At 40.7% G+C, this 18085-nt stretch overlaps 1 protein-coding gene across 1 annotated transcript in view; it reads right to left on the bottom strand.

The window, feature by feature from the left end:
• kcnq1.1 (potassium voltage-gated channel, KQT-like subfamily, member 1.1) overlaps positions 1-18085 on the bottom strand; it is a 33095-nt gene that overhangs the window by 1124 nt on the left and 13886 nt on the right. Inside the window, exons 6-17 of the mRNA XM_076738528.1 lie at positions 14543-14683; positions 12888-12998; positions 11811-11906; positions 11502-11618; positions 10538-10676; positions 7100-7123; positions 6754-6810; positions 5062-5191; positions 1806-1881; positions 1105-1199; positions 918-964; positions 748-809 (exon numbers count right to left, since the gene is read on the bottom strand). Of these exons, the coding sequence (XP_076594643.1) occupies positions 748-809; positions 918-964; positions 1105-1199; positions 1806-1881; positions 5062-5191; positions 6754-6810; positions 7100-7123; positions 10538-10676; positions 11502-11618; positions 11811-11906; positions 12888-12998; positions 14543-14683 (1095 nt within the window). The remainder of the gene's footprint in view (positions 1-747; positions 810-917; positions 965-1104; positions 1200-1805; positions 1882-5061; positions 5192-6753; positions 6811-7099; positions 7124-10537; positions 10677-11501; positions 11619-11810; positions 11907-12887; positions 12999-14542; positions 14684-18085) is intronic.

Below are 18085 nucleotides of genomic sequence, written 5' to 3'. Positions count from 1 at the left end.
GTGGAGTCATTACTATGCATTTCTCTCATTTTCACTCTAATTAAATGAAACACTTGAGAGTAAATTGTGTGTTCAAACAAAGAATAATGTTGCAGTTATTCATGTTTAACAGGTATTCATTACAAGTTTGAAGGATACAACAGAGTGTTTAGGGTGAAAATTAGGATCCCTGTAAGTCACACCTTCACAAACTTTTTTCCAGTTGAAAACAAATGAAACTGAAAATCATCATTTATTCACAAACAAGAGATGAATGTTGTTTGGTTGTTTGCAAGGCAGGAATGTCAGGCACACTTGAGGGAGGGAGTTCGGGGAGGTTGCGATCCAACTTTTTTGTTTTTCTTTGTTTTGACACACAACACAAGAAATGAAAGAAACAATCTCATGATTTCTCTTTATGTGCTGAGGAACTGGCACAAGCTGTTAAAGTTTTATATCTGAATCAACAATAACAGGGCCAGATGTCTACGCACAGATATTTCATACTACAGCACAAAAAGCCAGTTAAACTTTTGTTGCATGATCCAAAACTATTCCCAATTTGAGTGAGAAGTGAAACTGCAGTGGTATCATTAATATCCTCTTGATGGGAGTTTGTAACATTTTCAAAAAAGTTGAAAGTATGAATACAAACACAGTCATGTAAATTTTTGACTTTGTTCTTTTACAAACGAAAGAAATGATGTGAAACAGTGAAAGGCGAGGGAATATTACTCCAGCGTTCCTCTCAAGTTGCACAAATCCCACCTTGTCCTCCATCCTGTTGAGTCTGGATCCGATGGAGTTGTTGCCTTTGTCTTTGGCTCGGTCTTCAGAGGGAGACAATAGTCAAACAAATCAGACAGGAGGATTAGGACTCTGGTTTGTTCCTTAGTTACTGTACGATATTTTGGGAGAGCAGTGGAGTGATTAATTACCTGAGCTCGTCTGGAACAAAGTTATCTTCCCCAAAGACTGGTCCAGTCTGAGAGAAGCAATGGAAGTCAGAATAGACATGCACACACTGGCTCTGTGTTTCCTCCTTCATTCCCTCACTCTCTTGCCTTGCAAAAACACGACCATTTTTAGCCGAACTGATTCATATAAAGCTCTTAAGTAGTTTACCTTCTCTGGAGCTCCTTGATTCGCACCATGAGATGGAGGTGACCCTGGGAGTATTGCTCAATCACGTCTCGAACGTCATATGGCTTACGAGCTTGCTACAAGAGAAAATATATATTAACTTCTCGCCAGGCATGAAGCCTTTCTGTTTGTCACTCCCCAGTGTCTGCTGACTGAGCTTACTGTATGTTTGCAGGAGCGGTGAGGTTTTACAGACACCAAATACTAATTCTCCACATACAGAGTTCATATTCACTGAATTAACTGATGATTGACGGGAACAAACCCTGTAGCAGGTTTAAGAAGATGATTTGCTGCAACAAGCAGTTTAAGGCAATCAGTTTAAGCTGCTAAAGTTCTGCCCACTTTTTCTGTTGTGCTATGCTGCTGCTGTGCTTCTCATTTGGAAACTCTGCTCTAACTTCAAACACTTGCTAATTCTGCTGCAGCTGTTATTGTCATTAGCTTTAACTGTCCACCTGTAGGTCTGAACCGATGTTGACCTGGGCCAAAATTTATTATCGTCACTCCCCAAACTCTGCAGCTGAGCCTGGAGTTTGCTCATAAGGAGTTTAAAGTCGAAGTGTAGATGCCAAATGACGACTGTACATAATGTGTATGAACTCCAAAGACATTTTAAAAGCTATTATTTACCAGTGTGTAAGTAGAAAAAGTTATTTGCTGTAACTCAGCGTCATACTTACCTGAAATTTTCTCTTGGCCACAAAATAACGCATTCTCTGGATCACCCGGATGGCTTTCCGGTGTGACTCTGTCAGTCTGTGTAAGGGTTTCAAAAGAATGAGTTCATGTTGCTAAGAAATTACTGTTGAAGTTACTTTTGTAAAAAATAAAATAAAATAAAATAAAATAACAGAGAAAGCAAAAGAAAGCAACTCAGTGGAGTTTTATAACTAAGGAACAGAGCAGCTCACACTCCATCCATCCATGGCCTGGATCTCTCCCTTCATCCTCTCATCCCTCACCCTTCTTCCCCTACTCTGCCACCCCTCTACCCTCATCCCTCTATCCCTTACTCGATACCTCGCTCCTCATCCCCTCATCCATTCATACCCTCATCCCTTCATCCCTCACTCCTCGTCCCCTCATCCCTTGCTCCTCGTGCCTTTATCCCTTCATACCTCAATCCTCAGCCTGCCTTCCCTTCACTCCTCATCCCTTTAACCCTTCATACCCCCATCTCTTCATCCCTCATCCCTTCATCCCTTACTCCTTGTGCCTTTATCCCTTCATCCCTCGATCCTCAGCACACCTTCCCTTAACTCATCATCCCTTCATCCCTCCGTCCCTACATCTTACCTTCCCTTCGCCCCTGAACTCTCATCCCTCCATCCATTCATCCCTCTTTCCCCTCATCCCTTCATCCCTTCTTCCCTACATCCTGCCTTTCCTTTGTCTCTCGACTCTCATCCCTCCGTTCCAGATGATGTATTATCCTTCATCATCCATGCTCCCTTCCATCCATAGCATGCATTAAACCACTATGAATCCTGATCTTGTCAGCCTGGTCTTTGGTAGTGAATTAATGCTTTAACATCTAGGTTACAGCATCATTTTCTTGAGACCCCTGTTTTATTTTTCTTGTGTGTGAAACTATAAAACGATGGTTCACCACGGCCTTCATACCCTAACCCTGTCAGTTTAGGGGAAAATAGTCAGTGCAGCAGTTTCATATTAATGCTCATCCTTCATTTAAAGCCTCTCCTTTCCTTTGAATGTGATCAAGGTGAGTTGCACTAAGAACAAAGGGTGGATGATTTTTAAGGTGTGTATTTCTCCGAACATCATTTTTAAAAACACACATTGGCTGTAGTGCATTTATCCTCCGTTTTTATGTTATGGGCATTATTGAAGAGCTGTTACTCACCAGGTTCATTAGCCTGGAGAAGCAGTGAATGAGCCTGTGAGGTGGAGAGTGGTGAGCTCTTTGTTCAGTCCAGTTAGGTAAAAGACTAAAACAAGGTCAGCGTGTGCCTCATAATGGACTTCTCACGGACAATGCAATGGACTGATTTTCAAATAAAGCTTTCGTAACATTTTGTCAAATTAGCAGCATGTCATGAAATGTAAATACTGTGCTCCATGACCTATTATACAAATCCATTTTCCAGCACAAATGGTGGTGATGTAACCAGAAACAGACAGTGAGGAAAACACAGTTTCTTTCAACTCTAATGAGAGATTTAGAATTCGACTGAAAATGGAGCTTGAATAGTGAGTGAGGGTCTTCTCTTTACCTGAACATTAACAAACACGTATAAATCTTGAGCAAACTTTGGGGGTTATAATCCTTAAAAGAAGAATGCAACATTTTGGAATTAAGCTTATTTTCTCTTGTGCAGAGTTGGATGCCAGTCACACATCTGAGTATGCTATATGCTACATGCTTCTACCTGATGAGGATATTTTACATTAGATATAATACATGAAGCTTTGACACACTGTCTTTTGATATCTGGGAAGCCAGTGCACTAAATTTTAATTAAAACACGAATATATCATCTTTTCCTTTAACTATTTTGTTTGTTTTTATGTCCATTCTATGTCTTTTCTATGTGAAGCACTCACTTGGTGCATGTGATTTCTTTGTTGTAAAGCACTGCTGCAATTCCAGTTTTCACCTACTTCAACAGAAAAGTTGAAATATAAGTTAACAAGGACGAGAAGCCATGTTTTTAGAGGTGTTCACAGACTGTTTAATGCTATTTTCTGTTTCTTAATTCAAAATTCTTTGACAGTTCAGAAAGTTGCTGTACTTATGATCAGTTCTGGAGGTACCACATCCTTGTTATCCCACCACTTTTCACATAAACAACGTGATTAGCTCTGACTCCTTCGGCAAATACTGAACAGTTGCTGCCCTGATTAAAATTGCATTTATTTATATTTCAGCAAAATTGTGCTTCCACTGAGGAGAAGCATTTTGCCCTGGCTTAATGCATCCTCAGTGCATGAATGTAACAGCTTTTGCATCTTTTGTTTTGTCTTGCAGTTGGTCTGCTTCATGAGAGAAAAAGGCAATACAACCTGAGAAACATGAAAAAGATTTCAAGGAGGAACTTCTTCTCCCCACCTACCTAACTGCTACAATCCCAAATCTTTCATTGTCACGTTAAAGCCCACGTCTGTCGTGTTACTCGAAGTGTAATTTTTGTTTGTTTGTGAGAAAGTGTGCTGGTTTTGTTAAAACTTTAAAAACCTCAATCATCTTCAATTTACCAAAACATTCTGTACTGCAATGTCAATACCGAGGAAGCCGCGAACAATTCAACATCAACAATCTATACTGCATCTTCGAGTTATCCTGCAACAATGACTCAACTGGGCTTTCTCCCCTGCTGTCAACAAGACAGACAATGTGGAATTCAATCTGTGATTCACCTTAAAATCCAAGGTTTTCCACAAATATTTGACATAAAAAGAAGGATATTTTTCAAGCTTTTTTAACTAGATGTTTTCTCGTCATGGATAAAACAAGCAGTAGTATCTCATAATGGTTCAATTTAGCATGGGATTTGATGTGTTATTGCTCTCTGAGAACAGCTGGTTACTTATTTTGGAGTCAGTAGAGCACAGGGTGATCTTTGCCAACAATGCTGCGGCATGCAATTCCCTCTCTGCATCATTGCACCGCCATTTAGAAAGGAAATCCCATGGGTCACAAGTGTCGCTCCATTTGTTTCACTTACTGTGCACTTACATTACACTGCAGTTACTTAACACTCATTTCCTCATATCTGTCTCAGTCTCTCACTGTGCAAGTGCAAAAACAAGTACTTTTCCCCAATAGAGAATCATTACACAGCAGACAGGTGAGCTCTGGGTTTTGGCATATCACAAAGGTAATTACAAATAGGAAAATATACACGCAACACCGGCATACTTATCATAATATTGTCACACATAAACACAGCATTAATGCAGAGGCGGTGAACTCACTGTGACACTGAGGTGGCAGGTGACAGTTCACCGTGTCGCTCTGGCTCCAGCTCCAGGTCGTCCGCAAAGCTGCAGTTCCTCCGGAGGGGGGTGGGGGAGTGGACGTCCAAAAGGCCAGGGTTTCTTTTCACTGCGTGTTCACACACACATAAACACATGAAAACATGCTTTAGACTTCATTTTATGATATATATCTGTGCAGCCAGAGCATTTGTTGACCAGCTCAGGGTTCAGGTCAGGTTCAGGTTTGGTGATTTACAATGTAATTTACTGATCTCATTTATTGATCTCATATTGATCTCATGCTGCACTAATGGTGTGTAACAGTCCTACACAACACACCCTCATACCTGAACTCATTAGCAATTGACCTATTGAGTCAATAGGTCAATTGCCAGTAACTCCCAAAACGACTAATGTCACCATTGGAGTGGACCAGTGACAAGCCATTATGATGAAGGCTGCCCTTCATCGCACTGGACCTTCGTCATCACGTCGTTAATGTAGTAACAGTCACAGTTTTCTTAGGTTTAAGCACCAACATCACTTGATTAGGTTTAGGACAAGGTCGTGGTTTGGGTTCAAATACGTATGTTACTGTTATGTATGTGACTTAAGTACATTATGTAAGTTAAAACAGGTCAACGGCTAATTACCACAGCTACCAGAGGTCGTCACCTAACAATGGCCATAAATCTTGGTTGTAATAACCTGCTTGCAGTCGACCTACACAGTCTTTTTTCTGGTGAGGGTGGGCTGATCTTTCCGTGTCCAAGCTTGTTGCTTTAGGGAAGGTTTCTTCATTGTGGGAATGTCATGACCTTGTGTGACTACGGACCCTGAGTGTACATAATTAGGATCAATATTATAACAGAGCTGTCATTTTCAGACGGGGAAAAAAGATATGCATTTACAGCATCACCTGTGAGTCATCTCACTGTGTGAAAAGCACATCTCTGTCGCTTTGTTGGTTTGAACTTAGGTCTCAGATTTGGTGATACAAGGTCTTAAAAGCACATGGATTGGTCTGGTGTGGGTGTCAGATTAATGTACAATAAAAATACAATATGAATAAATTAATAAACAAAAACACAAAAAGAAAAATCTGGGAGACCAAGAAATAGGACATCTAAGTTTTTTACCATAACCTGAAATCCATAAAGTTGTTGCCATGCCGGGTAGCGAGAGGTCTGCAGCAAAGGCGGCAGAGTTGTTGTGGAAGACCTGTAATTATTTGAATGTGTGTTTTGAAACTGCACCAGCTAGAGACGGGCGATACAGCTGGTCCTGTGCCTGATGTTTGACGTGTGAAAATGAAATGTGTCTGCTTTAAATGGACTCTGAATGGAATGGACTTACAGTAATTGATGCTGTCAACCAGGAGAGATGTGATACGACAAGCCATGACATGCTGACTGATATTTCTCAATAACAGAGTACAGAGCACTGCTTTAACCACTTGGTGGTCTGTGTCATACTCGACCACACATATGGCTATATGATTTTTTATTTTTTTTTTGAATGTGCAACTTTACTTCACATGACGCAGATCAACTTGACATATCAACCTTTTACTAGACTTGAGATGTCTACTTTAAACTATAGTTAAGTCATCTGACCCTTGTGATGCAACTATTGTCTATGGAGTAAACAAAGCAACATAAAAACACTCATATCAACAGATGGTGTTACCTGGAGGTGGTGAGCTGAACTGAAGGGAAGACAAAGATGTCCAGGACTGCTGGAGATCTGAAGCACACATGAAGAGAAACACAAACATCATCAATGTTTACCACAGGGCAAACGAAGGACTACAGCAATGATAGTCAAAAACTACGGCGCTAAGAGTGGAATTTCATGTTCACTCATATAATTAAGCTAACATCTGTACACAACACAAGTCATCATGCACTGATTAAAAAAAATCATGCTGTTAGAGTAACTGAGAGGATAAACAGGACTGTTAAACTGGACAGTGAGAGAGGACAGTAAGTGTACTGAGGACGAGTGCAGGACGTGGACACTAACAGCAGCTCACCACATCCTCCCAGTGTGTGGGATCCTGCTAAACCAGGTACACAACAAAACATCGAGAGAAGAAAAAGACAGGGAAATACGCTGTCAAACTGGATGAAAGGAGCAGACTTCAAGATAAAGATAAAAGAAAAGGTAGAAGCTGTCTGTTACTTATCCTCATTCACGCAGAAACACCTGTAAACCCATAACCTTATTGAAGGCAGGATTAACTGCAGAACTGCTGCTTGGACTGCATTACTTTTAGCTAGGTGTTCCTAATAAACTGGCAACTGAGTGCAAGTAGGAGTAGTACATGTGATTGACTATTTATGACCATAAAATCTCAACAATGTGAGGTATAGATAAACCAAGAAACTTAAACTGAACCCAAAATTTTTGAATTTGAACAACTCTGTAAGTATCTGAGCTGTTGAGCCACCATTGGTTTGTGTACCCAGGCAATACAATCACACACCAGATGGCAATGTGGCAATTCATTTCAATGATTCATAGTTAAAAGCAGCATGCCATTGGTGTTAGATGTGCAGTACAACCTGTAGAATCTCTTTATCTTCCAATCAAAGACGGTGATTTCGATTGAACACAAAGCAAACAGACACATACGTATACATCTTTACAACTGAGCAAATCTAATACTGCAAAGCAAAATCATTTGCACAGTACATGTCGGTGGCAGCGCTGCAGTCACGCATCTAGGCAGCTTTTCAGGTTACCAGCTGGTGTAAAAGAAAAAGGTTATAAACAACATAAATAAGCACGACAAAGAGTATGATCCAAGCAAATGTTTGCATCTTATGGACATGCTTAATGGGCCTATATTTATCTCCTGGGGGACAGCAAACAGATTGTCCTCTCCTGAATCTCATTTTGCTCATCTCCATCCAGTAAGGTCCTCCATGCAGCGCTGATAATAATAATAATGATGATGATCCTTTTTATTCATAGAAATCTTTTCAAAAGGCAGGGTTTACACATAAATGTAAAATTCAAAATGAGGAGAAAACTTAAGGGGCACAATCAAGGATAAAATGAATAAACACAGGAAATGAAATGATTACAAAAATGAATGAGACCATTTCAAAGATGATACTGAATTAGTGAGTCTTTGTTACTCTGGCAGTGTTGAAGTTTGATGATAATGGCTCTGTTACTTTTATTCCAAGTCTCTGAGAAGGATGTCAGAAGGTCGCCAGATCGCTTGTGCTCCAACTCACATCTGTAATATGTTGTTTGTCTGTCCGTCTGTCTATCGAACCAATATTTATATTTGATACTCTTTATACTTTTTCCTTGAACAAACTGTTGAATCCTGAAACACTCTGATGAATGAGGGATGCGAGTGACTCATGGCAGGCAGGAAAAGAGGAGGGTGTATTTATAAGATGACATAAAAACATGTTTATGTTATATAATGGCAATGATGATGTACAAGGGCCATTTTCTGTCATTAAGTAAAGGTCTGAGACATCATTTAGCAGTTAAAGGAAAAGACTTGTTTACTTTTTTGCTGGACATATAAATGTTGTTGCTCTTTCCTCCAGCAAGTAACATTTGCTAATTTGCACTTAACATTAACAGCTGAAGCTGCTGGGAATCTCATCAGGTTTGCGGGTATTTGGTCATAAACCAAAGTACTGTAGAGATTTATACCTGCTGATTGGTACAATCTTTCATGGCGATCCATCTTGTATTTACTGAACCTGGACCAAAGTTGTGTACTGACCAACCGTTTGACAGACACTTCCATCCTTAAAGCTTAAAAACGAGATGCTGTCTTGATTGTTAACGACTGAATACTTTTCTTTAGGCCATTATTATCACTAAATTCTGTTCTATGGTTGCAGTAACACCCCACACCTGTTGCAACACCTGCCTCTGTTTCATCGTTGCACATTTTGCTTTTACAGTCATTAAAAGTAGATCATGCAAGCTTTCCCTCATAAACAACATGCAGAGACTATTCCCTCTGCCTGTATTTTCATGTTATTTTGCTGTGGTTGGGATCTTTGGGCAGTTGGTGTGTAGTTCCCAGTCAATAACAGCACACAGTTGGGACTTCATAAAAAAGGCAGCGACCAGGTGCCAAACCATAAGCAGCATGCACCCGAGAGAAAGCTGTGAAAATGGCAGACACAGAGCCAAATTCCATACCTTTAACCTCTCCTGCCATTCCCCACCTGCACCTGCCATTGCCCTCAATGTGTTCCCGCTATTCCCAGTCACCTGATCTCTCTCTCACCAGCACACCTGTTCCCCATTCCCTCATTATCTCCCTGCATATATAACAGCCTTCTTTTCCCCAGTTGTTTGCCAGACTGTCTAATGTGCTACCAAGTCTTAGCTCTTCAGCTTTGTTTATTTTCTTGCCTGCCTGGCCCTGGCCTGCTTTGTTTGATGACTGATTACCTGTTGCTGAGCTCTGCCTTGAACTTCTAACCAAGCAAATGATTGATTGCTTTCAAATGCTCTGCCTCTGAGTCCACATCTCTGTGTGTGGAACCGTTGCAACAGTGAAGGCAAAGACATCTGCAAAATGAAAGTCAGCTGATGTTCTGCTTGTTTTCTTTATTTCCTTCAATACTAAATCATTAAGTCTGCTTTCATAAAAACTGCAACAAATTTGAAATGAACTGAGGCACATGGTGCACAACACACAGGCTACCTTAAAGAAGACTGGAACTCAGTATTTGATTTGAATTGCTCCTTGATATCACTCTCAGTCCTCCATTATTGATCCAGCAGTGTGTGTGTTTGTAAGTTCAGCAGTGACTGTTTGGACTTTGCTGCTTCCCCTTCCTGTGGCTGCGACCCTACATGTTGAGGTCACATCAAACATGGTCTTTTCGCTGTGTGATCATTGAATGGTGTGCCGGCAGTGCAGCTTTAGTTATTTCTTTCCTGTGCTAATTTGCATCTTGAGTGACATTCTGAATGTTTATTCTGCCTTTAATTAAACCATCTACAGCCCTGATTCCAAAAACGATTGTGTAAAATATGCAGAAAAACAGAAAGCGATCATTTGCAAACAAACTGACAAAGTGGTGAACCTCGCTCCATCCTCGCTTGTGAACGGCTGAGCCTTTCCAGGATGCCTCTTTCATACCCAATCATGACACTATCACCTGTTACCAATCAACCTGTTTACCTGTGGAATGATCCAAACAGGTGTTTTTGGAGCATTCAACATCTTTCCCAGTCTTTAGTTGCTCCTGTCCCAACTTGTTTGGCACATGTTGCTGCATCAATTTCAAAATATGCATATGTTTACAAAAATCAAGGAACCTTTTTCAATTGAGTTTTTGGAAAAAAAAGATTATCAAATTATCTCATTAACCGGTTTAACATCTACCATTAATGGGAAGACTCTGGATTTTGGTAAAATATGTGAGCCCTGTTCAGTGCAACCTCAGTGTAACACCGTGTGTGTTCAGTACAGTACCTGTGCCCACAGTGCTGTAAACATCCGAACTCAGCTCCCTCCCACTGTCAAACACAGAGTCATAGGTGATGCTGGGAACTGTGGGAGAAGTTGGACCATTGTCCTTGTCAGAGTTCTTCAACTTCCTCCTTATCTTCACCTGCCCAATAAATGCAAACATCTCAGATCAACAAAGGCTTCCTGTGGAGGAGTGTTTATTTTGTTTGGCACCTGAGTAAATAATGATCCCCCTAAGTTTTTTACATTGAAAAAAATTCAGATGGTTTCATTTATGCAGATGTGTGTGTGTGCGTGTGTGAGACCTTATCAGCCCTTTGTAAACATCGTCAAAAATATTTCTCACTAATATTACGAAGCTGACTGTGTGGGCATGGTCCGTACCCTAGTAGCAGTAATCCTGCTGCTAAAATAATCGGTATCAATATGTAATTGCTGCTGGCTGTCGTCTTGGTTGCATATCTTTTTTTTCACTTCTGCCTTAATTTAATTTCCCCCCACACACAGATTTCACACATATTACAGTAATGACGATGTTTTTATGGCTTAAATTTCAAGTTTTATTAACCAGTTTGGTTTTTAATCACCACAACAATAAATTGCGACAGTTATCACACATCACACAGTGCAATGAAGATTCTCGTCTCTGGAGTCTGTGCTAGTGTCAGTTAGTGACAGAGTTGATTTCCTTTGACTTTGTCTTATTTCATTTATAGATTACAGCTGAACTAACCATCGCATAGGTCCGACTGTAGCACCACTTTCAACCCACCACAAACTACAGCCTTCAAAATAACCATAAAGTTGGACCAACAAAAAAAAAAGAACATAACCTTCATGAAGGTAGGATTTATGGTATTGCAGAGCTGTTGCTTCATACTGCATTGGTTTTGCCTTTGTGCACATAATAAAATCAAAACTGACTATAAGAAGCCGTTACAGTGAAATGCATAATATGATTACTAACCGATTTCTTGGGCTTGGGGGTGGACAGAGTGGAGGCCGGGATGTTGGATCTCTTTCGCAAAAAGATCTTGAACGTGGCAGAATCAAAGTTCTCCACTGCAAAACATCTCCATGATGTCTGGAGGGGCATGAAAATAGCAATATATTGGTTGGACAGGACTCATTTCATGGCAACATATGTTCTATGCAGAAGGAGAAAGTAAGGGTTACATGAAAGGACGGTCTCAGTAATAAGACTAGGGCTTCCAGACAGTTCTGTCCCCCGGCTGTATTGTGGTTGTTGAGTATTTTTTGGTCAAATATAAAATACCTGAATGAGACAGGCAGCTGCAGGGATCTGTCTATTGAAGTGTTTCTGCCTTTGCTTCTGCTGCACCTTCAGGGCAAAGCCTGAACCTAAGATTCCCTGTGAACAACAGCACAGCAGAGATACTGCTCATTAATTCCATTTTAACGACGCACTTACAGGCAGCAGCATGATTCAAAAGACAGAAATAAACACAAAGTTAACCAAAAATTAAGGAATGTTGTGCTGTTCAGTGCTGGAACATTTAAGTCTATTATTCAGTTTGTTCACTTAAAAAAACACATTAAGATGTTCCTCAGTCGTTCATGGTGGCTACAGTTTCTTCAGTGTGACGGATTCCTTGCTTTTCTCAGCCTCCTATCACAAGTTAAAAACTGTTTGGACTCTTAACTGTTTTCATACACAACTGTATGATCATTGAACCAAAGAATTAGCATTATCAATCATTACTGCACATCTCAACTTTGATGTTCTCAAACTGTCTCTCGCAGGACCTCAGAGCATCGACAGTAAACAGAAAAGACGGAAAATCAAACTTAAACTAACATGCAATCAGCAAGAAAAAGGACAAATGTAATGCAGCCCTGTGAACTGCTTTCTGTCTTTGTTTATAGCCTGGCAGGAGCTTTATGGTACGATGTAAAGCCATTGTGTGGTTGTCATGGTCCTTGCAGCACTTAATGCACACATTATTAAAGATTGTATTGAGCTTTCAGCACTGTTTAACTATAATCCTTTCAAATCTTCGCAGCGGCCGGTAAAACATGTCAGAGCCAGCTTTGTTATATGATTGTGCACTGAGGCCTTAATTAGGCACTTTATGTGTTTTTAGTACATACTTAAAAGACCGAACTAATTATATATTTGGTTCAGCAGGAACTGTGACAGAAACAGAGTTTTTAAAATCACCATTCTATCAGGGACTGTTTTTTTCAATTGGTAACATTTGCATGCGATAGCAGTCACTCGAAAAGGATTGATAATGCCAAGAGTCTGAACAAAACACACATCATTGTGAGCACATGCGAGACACCTCAGCCTGAAAGATGTTCTGGTTCAGTAATTTCTCTTTCCACTTACTGCAGGCAGAGCAAAGAAGGAAATGGCAAAGACTGAGAAACAGGATGCAATGGTCTTTCCAATCCACGTCTGTGGCACTTTGTCTCCATATCCAATAGTGGTCACTGTCACCTTTGGGAAAAAAACAAGGGAATTAATGCAAGAGGCTGTGCACTGCTGTTAGGACTCCACAGCCATGCTAGACGCACTGTGAGGCACAGTGGTGCTTTGAGGTAAATGCTAACAAACCCGCAATGACAGTGCTAGCATGCTGATAGATCTACTTTGAGTGTTGACAGTAAAGCATGAGGCCAACTCTGACCTTTTCTTTGACTCTCACTTACATCTCGTGCACAGAGGGAAGCCAATAACAGACTGTGAGTATGTGCAAGATGTGAAAGTGAACCCAAACCTGATAAAACTCATGGCAGATATTGTAAGTAAACCTCACAGAGAAGTTGTTATGAGTCTAGTGTGCGTGCATGTGTGTGTGCGAGTGCGTGTGTGTATTTTTTTAATATCAGAGTCCCTGAAGTTTCCAAGAGGCATAGTGGGTGGTGACTTATTGTCTGAAAATAAAATTTCATCTTGTATTATCTACAGTACTTGTTTTGCTGCTTGTATTAGCGGCCCACTGGATGTGCCCAAGGGTGTTCACACAACTCCTACTGTAACAACAGTAGTACAGATAAAACAGTCTATATTTGACCTTTCACTCGCCAAATACTGTTTAAAACAAGTCAGTGGTTTCTGCAAAATCCTGCTGTTGAACGTCAGAAAGAGAAAGCCACTAAAACAGTATTTAAAATGTGACTTTCTTTCAAACATAATTCTTGTAATGTCAGTGTTAATGTTATAGTAATACAGCCTGTAATCTGATCAAAATGTGACATCAGAATCAGTTCAGGTTGAGAGCCTTACATTAACGGTTATTTAAGAACAAAATTAATTTTAGGAATTTAATACATAACTGAAATATGTAAGATGCATCTAATCAAGCTGACTTAATTAAATGGTAATTGAAGGAATAGTTTGACATTTTAGGAAATGCTCATTTGAGATAATTGACTCCTCTCTAATGTCTGTTACAAACAGCAGGTGATTAGCTTAGCTTAGCTTAGCTTAAAGACTAAAAAGCAAGATTAATTATGACCCATATGTACACTTGTAGGTGGCGACCTCTAGTGGCCGTCATAATTATGATGTTCCTAATTCCTCCCACATTTGGAGGACGGTGAGGTGGATGGATGAGTCAAACAAACAGAGAACTTTGACCCAGATCACTGTTACTGTCCAAAAGTCAACATTTTTAGGTATGAGAGTATGTTGGATTCAACAAAGAAGAAATAATGTGTGAAGTAGTGAGTTTTAGAGGTACTGGGAGGCAGATTTTGTTTTTCCTTTGCAGGCTGGCGGCTTCCCCCAGCTTACAGTCTTTATGCTAGGCTAAGCTAACAGTCCATACAGTACAGACATGAAAGTGGAATCAGTCTTCTCTAATAAATTAATGAATTCAAATTTTTATACAATCAAATCACTCAAAAAGCATCATACTTACAGATATGCACCACAGTGACTGGACTGGGTCTAAATAAGTAAATATTCTTGACTAAGCTCCTAGAAAGCATCACAACACACACACACACACACACACACACACACACACAGATTCTCACCACTCCCCACCACAGGGCATCAGCGTAGTTTCCAAACTCGGTGGAGCCGCTGCTGTCGACCGCATCTTTCTCTGCCAGGTAGACAAAGTACGAGGAGAAGATCAGGCTCAGAAAGCCAATGTATAAGGTAGTGATCAGCTCCTGAAATAAATACGCACAAATGCATATTTCAAACTCAATAAGCAACAAAGGGATCATTGCAAAGTGCAGCATGAGATTATATGATGTGAAGTCTGTCAATCTATATATGTAAGTTCTTATGCAATACCTTCAGACTGCCATAATGTCAGTTTACCAGTTGACTGCCTGGAGTCTAGTGTGACTGCGCTTGATAGAAACATGACATATGGATGTGAATATTCATGTAAATGTGCTGTGAATATGATGATTAAAATCTGACTATTCTGCAGTCTCTGCTGGCCTGTTCATGAACTAAAGGTGCATTAACGCTCTACCTATCAGTTTGGTAGAATCGTGTTGCACTTGACGGATAAGGCTGACATTATTCTATGTTTTCAAATTAGCAGCAAATTAGACCGAAACTTCGGCATATAAAGCATATAAAGACTTCATTCTTTATATGCTTTCTGCAGTAATAAAGCAAGCAAGTACAACTGAGTTAAAACTTGAAGTATGCTCAGTAATAATCACTAATCACTGGAGGGCTGTTGACTGACTGAATTATTATAAATTAGTTTCGAACTCAGACAGCTGATCTCTCCCTCTGTATTCAAAAGAACTGTGAGGCGTCTTAATGCAGATTCAATGAGGAACTGTCTGTGATTTGCTCAGGAGGTCTAATTGGCCTTGGCTCTTATCCTGTCTGACTGTAATTGGACGGCTGCTTTGTGAAAGAGCTCTTTAAGTGAATGTTCTCTTTGCACTCACCTAGTATGTGATTTAAACCGTGTTTAACCACTCACAGTGCAGGAGCACTCACTGCACTAAATGGGACTGAATTCCTGATGAGCGAAATTCTTATTCCTGTCTCGGCCCAAAACTGTCGCTCCCAGAGTTTTCAGAGTGCCACGGAGGAGCAGCAGCATTATTGAAAAACCATTCTGGAAATGGCTGCGGCTGCTGTTTGTTTGCCTCCTTTTAAATAACTTTAACCTACTCTTGCATTACCATACACAAATAGCACTTAAGGCCCGCTGGTACTCATCATGTGAGATGTATTTCTTCAGATGACAGTGCATTTTTTCTGAATGTTGGGACATTTCTGGGCAACAAACCCTTGGCAGTGAATATGAGCCTGTAACACCTTCAGCTAACATCCCTACTCACAACCTCTAAGTGCATGATTCTTGGAAATAACAGCTTTGAATACATTCAGGTACACCTTCCTTGAGTCTCTACCAGGGATTTAGTAGATGTGTTGCTGCTGCTGTGACCTGGCAAACACATCCAGGAGAAATTCTGCCAGCGAAGAACAACTGTGCAAATTGTGTTTACAAGCCACGAGCACTAGAAAGCTACTCAGTGTGTATTTAAATGCTGTTGTAACACGAAGACTGGATGCTGATTGGAGTGAATGAAACTCCATTGACTTAAAAAACAGCAGCTGTTAACACAGAAGGGCTGCAGTTTCGTATGTTTATGTAAGAGAATGGCTGAAAATATATTCACGTCTTGTGTTGATTTAACCACAGTTAGAATTTCACAAAGAAACAAAAAGGTGCTGAACAATCACGTCCATCTGGTTGATGGTAATTTGACCTCTACTGCAGTGTCTGTTGTACGGTAGCACACTATGTTTTCCTTGTGCAGGGCTGTGGGGCCTTTGCAGAGCATATAATTACTTCATAGCCATAAAAGCAGTGCAAAAAGGAAGCGAGACAAAAAAGAGCACCAAGCTTTCACAGAAAAGCTCCTTTTACTTAACACATCTCAGCTTCTGATGCCTTGAAAGCCCAATCAGGACAAAGTATAACCTTGCCTATCCCAAGGTCAATCTTTTTCTGGCCCATGCACACTTACCATCTCCCCTCTGCCTCAATTTGTGCATTGGTGTGAAGAGTGGGCCATATTCAGACCCATCCCAAACCAGCTACTGTGGAGCAGAACTGACCACTTAAACCGTCAAACAGTCTACACGGGAGCTGATGTGCCGTCCTCCACCGGCCTGAATGCATGGGAAATGCCAGTGGTGGATGATAGATTAAATATGAATTTAAATTACATCTTACTACTTCTCATCCTGGGAGTCATAAATCTGAAGGCATCACGAGATGATTAATGGTATAAAAAGAAAAAAAAATCTCTCTTTCTCTCTTCTCTCATTTTTGTTTATTTTGCCTGAAATATTGGATAGCGTCACCTCTTTAGGCCTCTTCATATGAAGCAATCTCAGAAGGAAAAAAACAAGTGGGAAGCAACTCTTCATGCACACAACCAAGAAGAAGGAGTAAAGCAGGTTACAAGCACACATTGCTTTGAAGCCACTGGCCTAAACCTTTACTACGCCGCTTTCTCATTGTGGGTTCAATATCACAGAATGTGCCAGGCCTTCCTCACCAGAAAAACGGCAGCACAGGTGATCACGAGCAGGTTATTCAATCCGTATTTCCGTGTATTGCTGGGCAACGACCTCTAGTGGTCATAGTGATTATAACAGGAGCAAGGGAGGAACTAAGATGATATAAAGAGCAAGAAAGTCAACGCTGACTTATTTTAACTCACATAATGTAAATGAGTTTTGTAACATAACCATGACCTTTTCCTAAACCTAACCAAGTACTTTTGGTGTCCAAACCGAATGAAACTACGACTGTTTCACAATGTTAACCAGGTGACGCCCGTCGCTGGTGCTGCCCGACGGCCATATATGTTGTTCTGGAGGAAAAGTAAGCATGACTTCGTCTCTTTAAAAATGTATTTGAGATGTCTAATACCCACATGTACCTTTCAACCATTTGATAAAGAACGCACCATCTATACATAAATCTATTTATGAATGGTGATTACTTGTGGGACTTTGCTGTAAGTCAGAGAAGCACAACATAACAGCAGCTTAATGAGCAATCATGATCTAACGGTATCCATGTTGACAGATGTTTGTAGGGGAAAAAAAGCAGTGAGTTCACCTGCCGTTTATAGCTAGCTGGTAGGAATCAGTCTAGGAAAGGCGTCCAATACCTGCCTGCACAAACACTCACTTTCCTCACAGCCGCGTCAGTGACTGCTGATGGCCAGCCTCAGCCAGGAGCAATATGGTCATCAGCCAAGGCCAATACAAGGAAGCACCACAGGTGGTACTGCATGAGCAACATCCCTGACACTCTGCTCACCTTCATCACCCTGTTTTTACACAGACATCCAAGACAACCACGGAGGCCACTGGGGGTAATCACGACCACCCCTGTGTCTCAGCTGAATGATATTCTGGACGGGCCACAGTCTCTAACATAGTGCACAGCAGCTCTTTTCATCTGGCTCTGCTGCATATACTTTACGCTGTAATATGCATTCCCATGGAGAGAATCTGCATCATGTGGTAATGAAAAATAATACATGATGAGGTGAGGCGATAAATCTCTTGAC

Source organism: Chaetodon auriga, chromosome 1 (genome assembly GCF_051107435.1).
Source record: "Chaetodon auriga isolate fChaAug3 chromosome 1, fChaAug3.hap1, whole genome shotgun sequence".
In the NCBI taxonomy this organism is placed as follows: domain Eukaryota; kingdom Metazoa; phylum Chordata; class Actinopteri; order Chaetodontiformes; family Chaetodontidae; genus Chaetodon; species Chaetodon auriga.
This window is presented reverse-complemented; position numbering and strand designations above follow the sequence as displayed.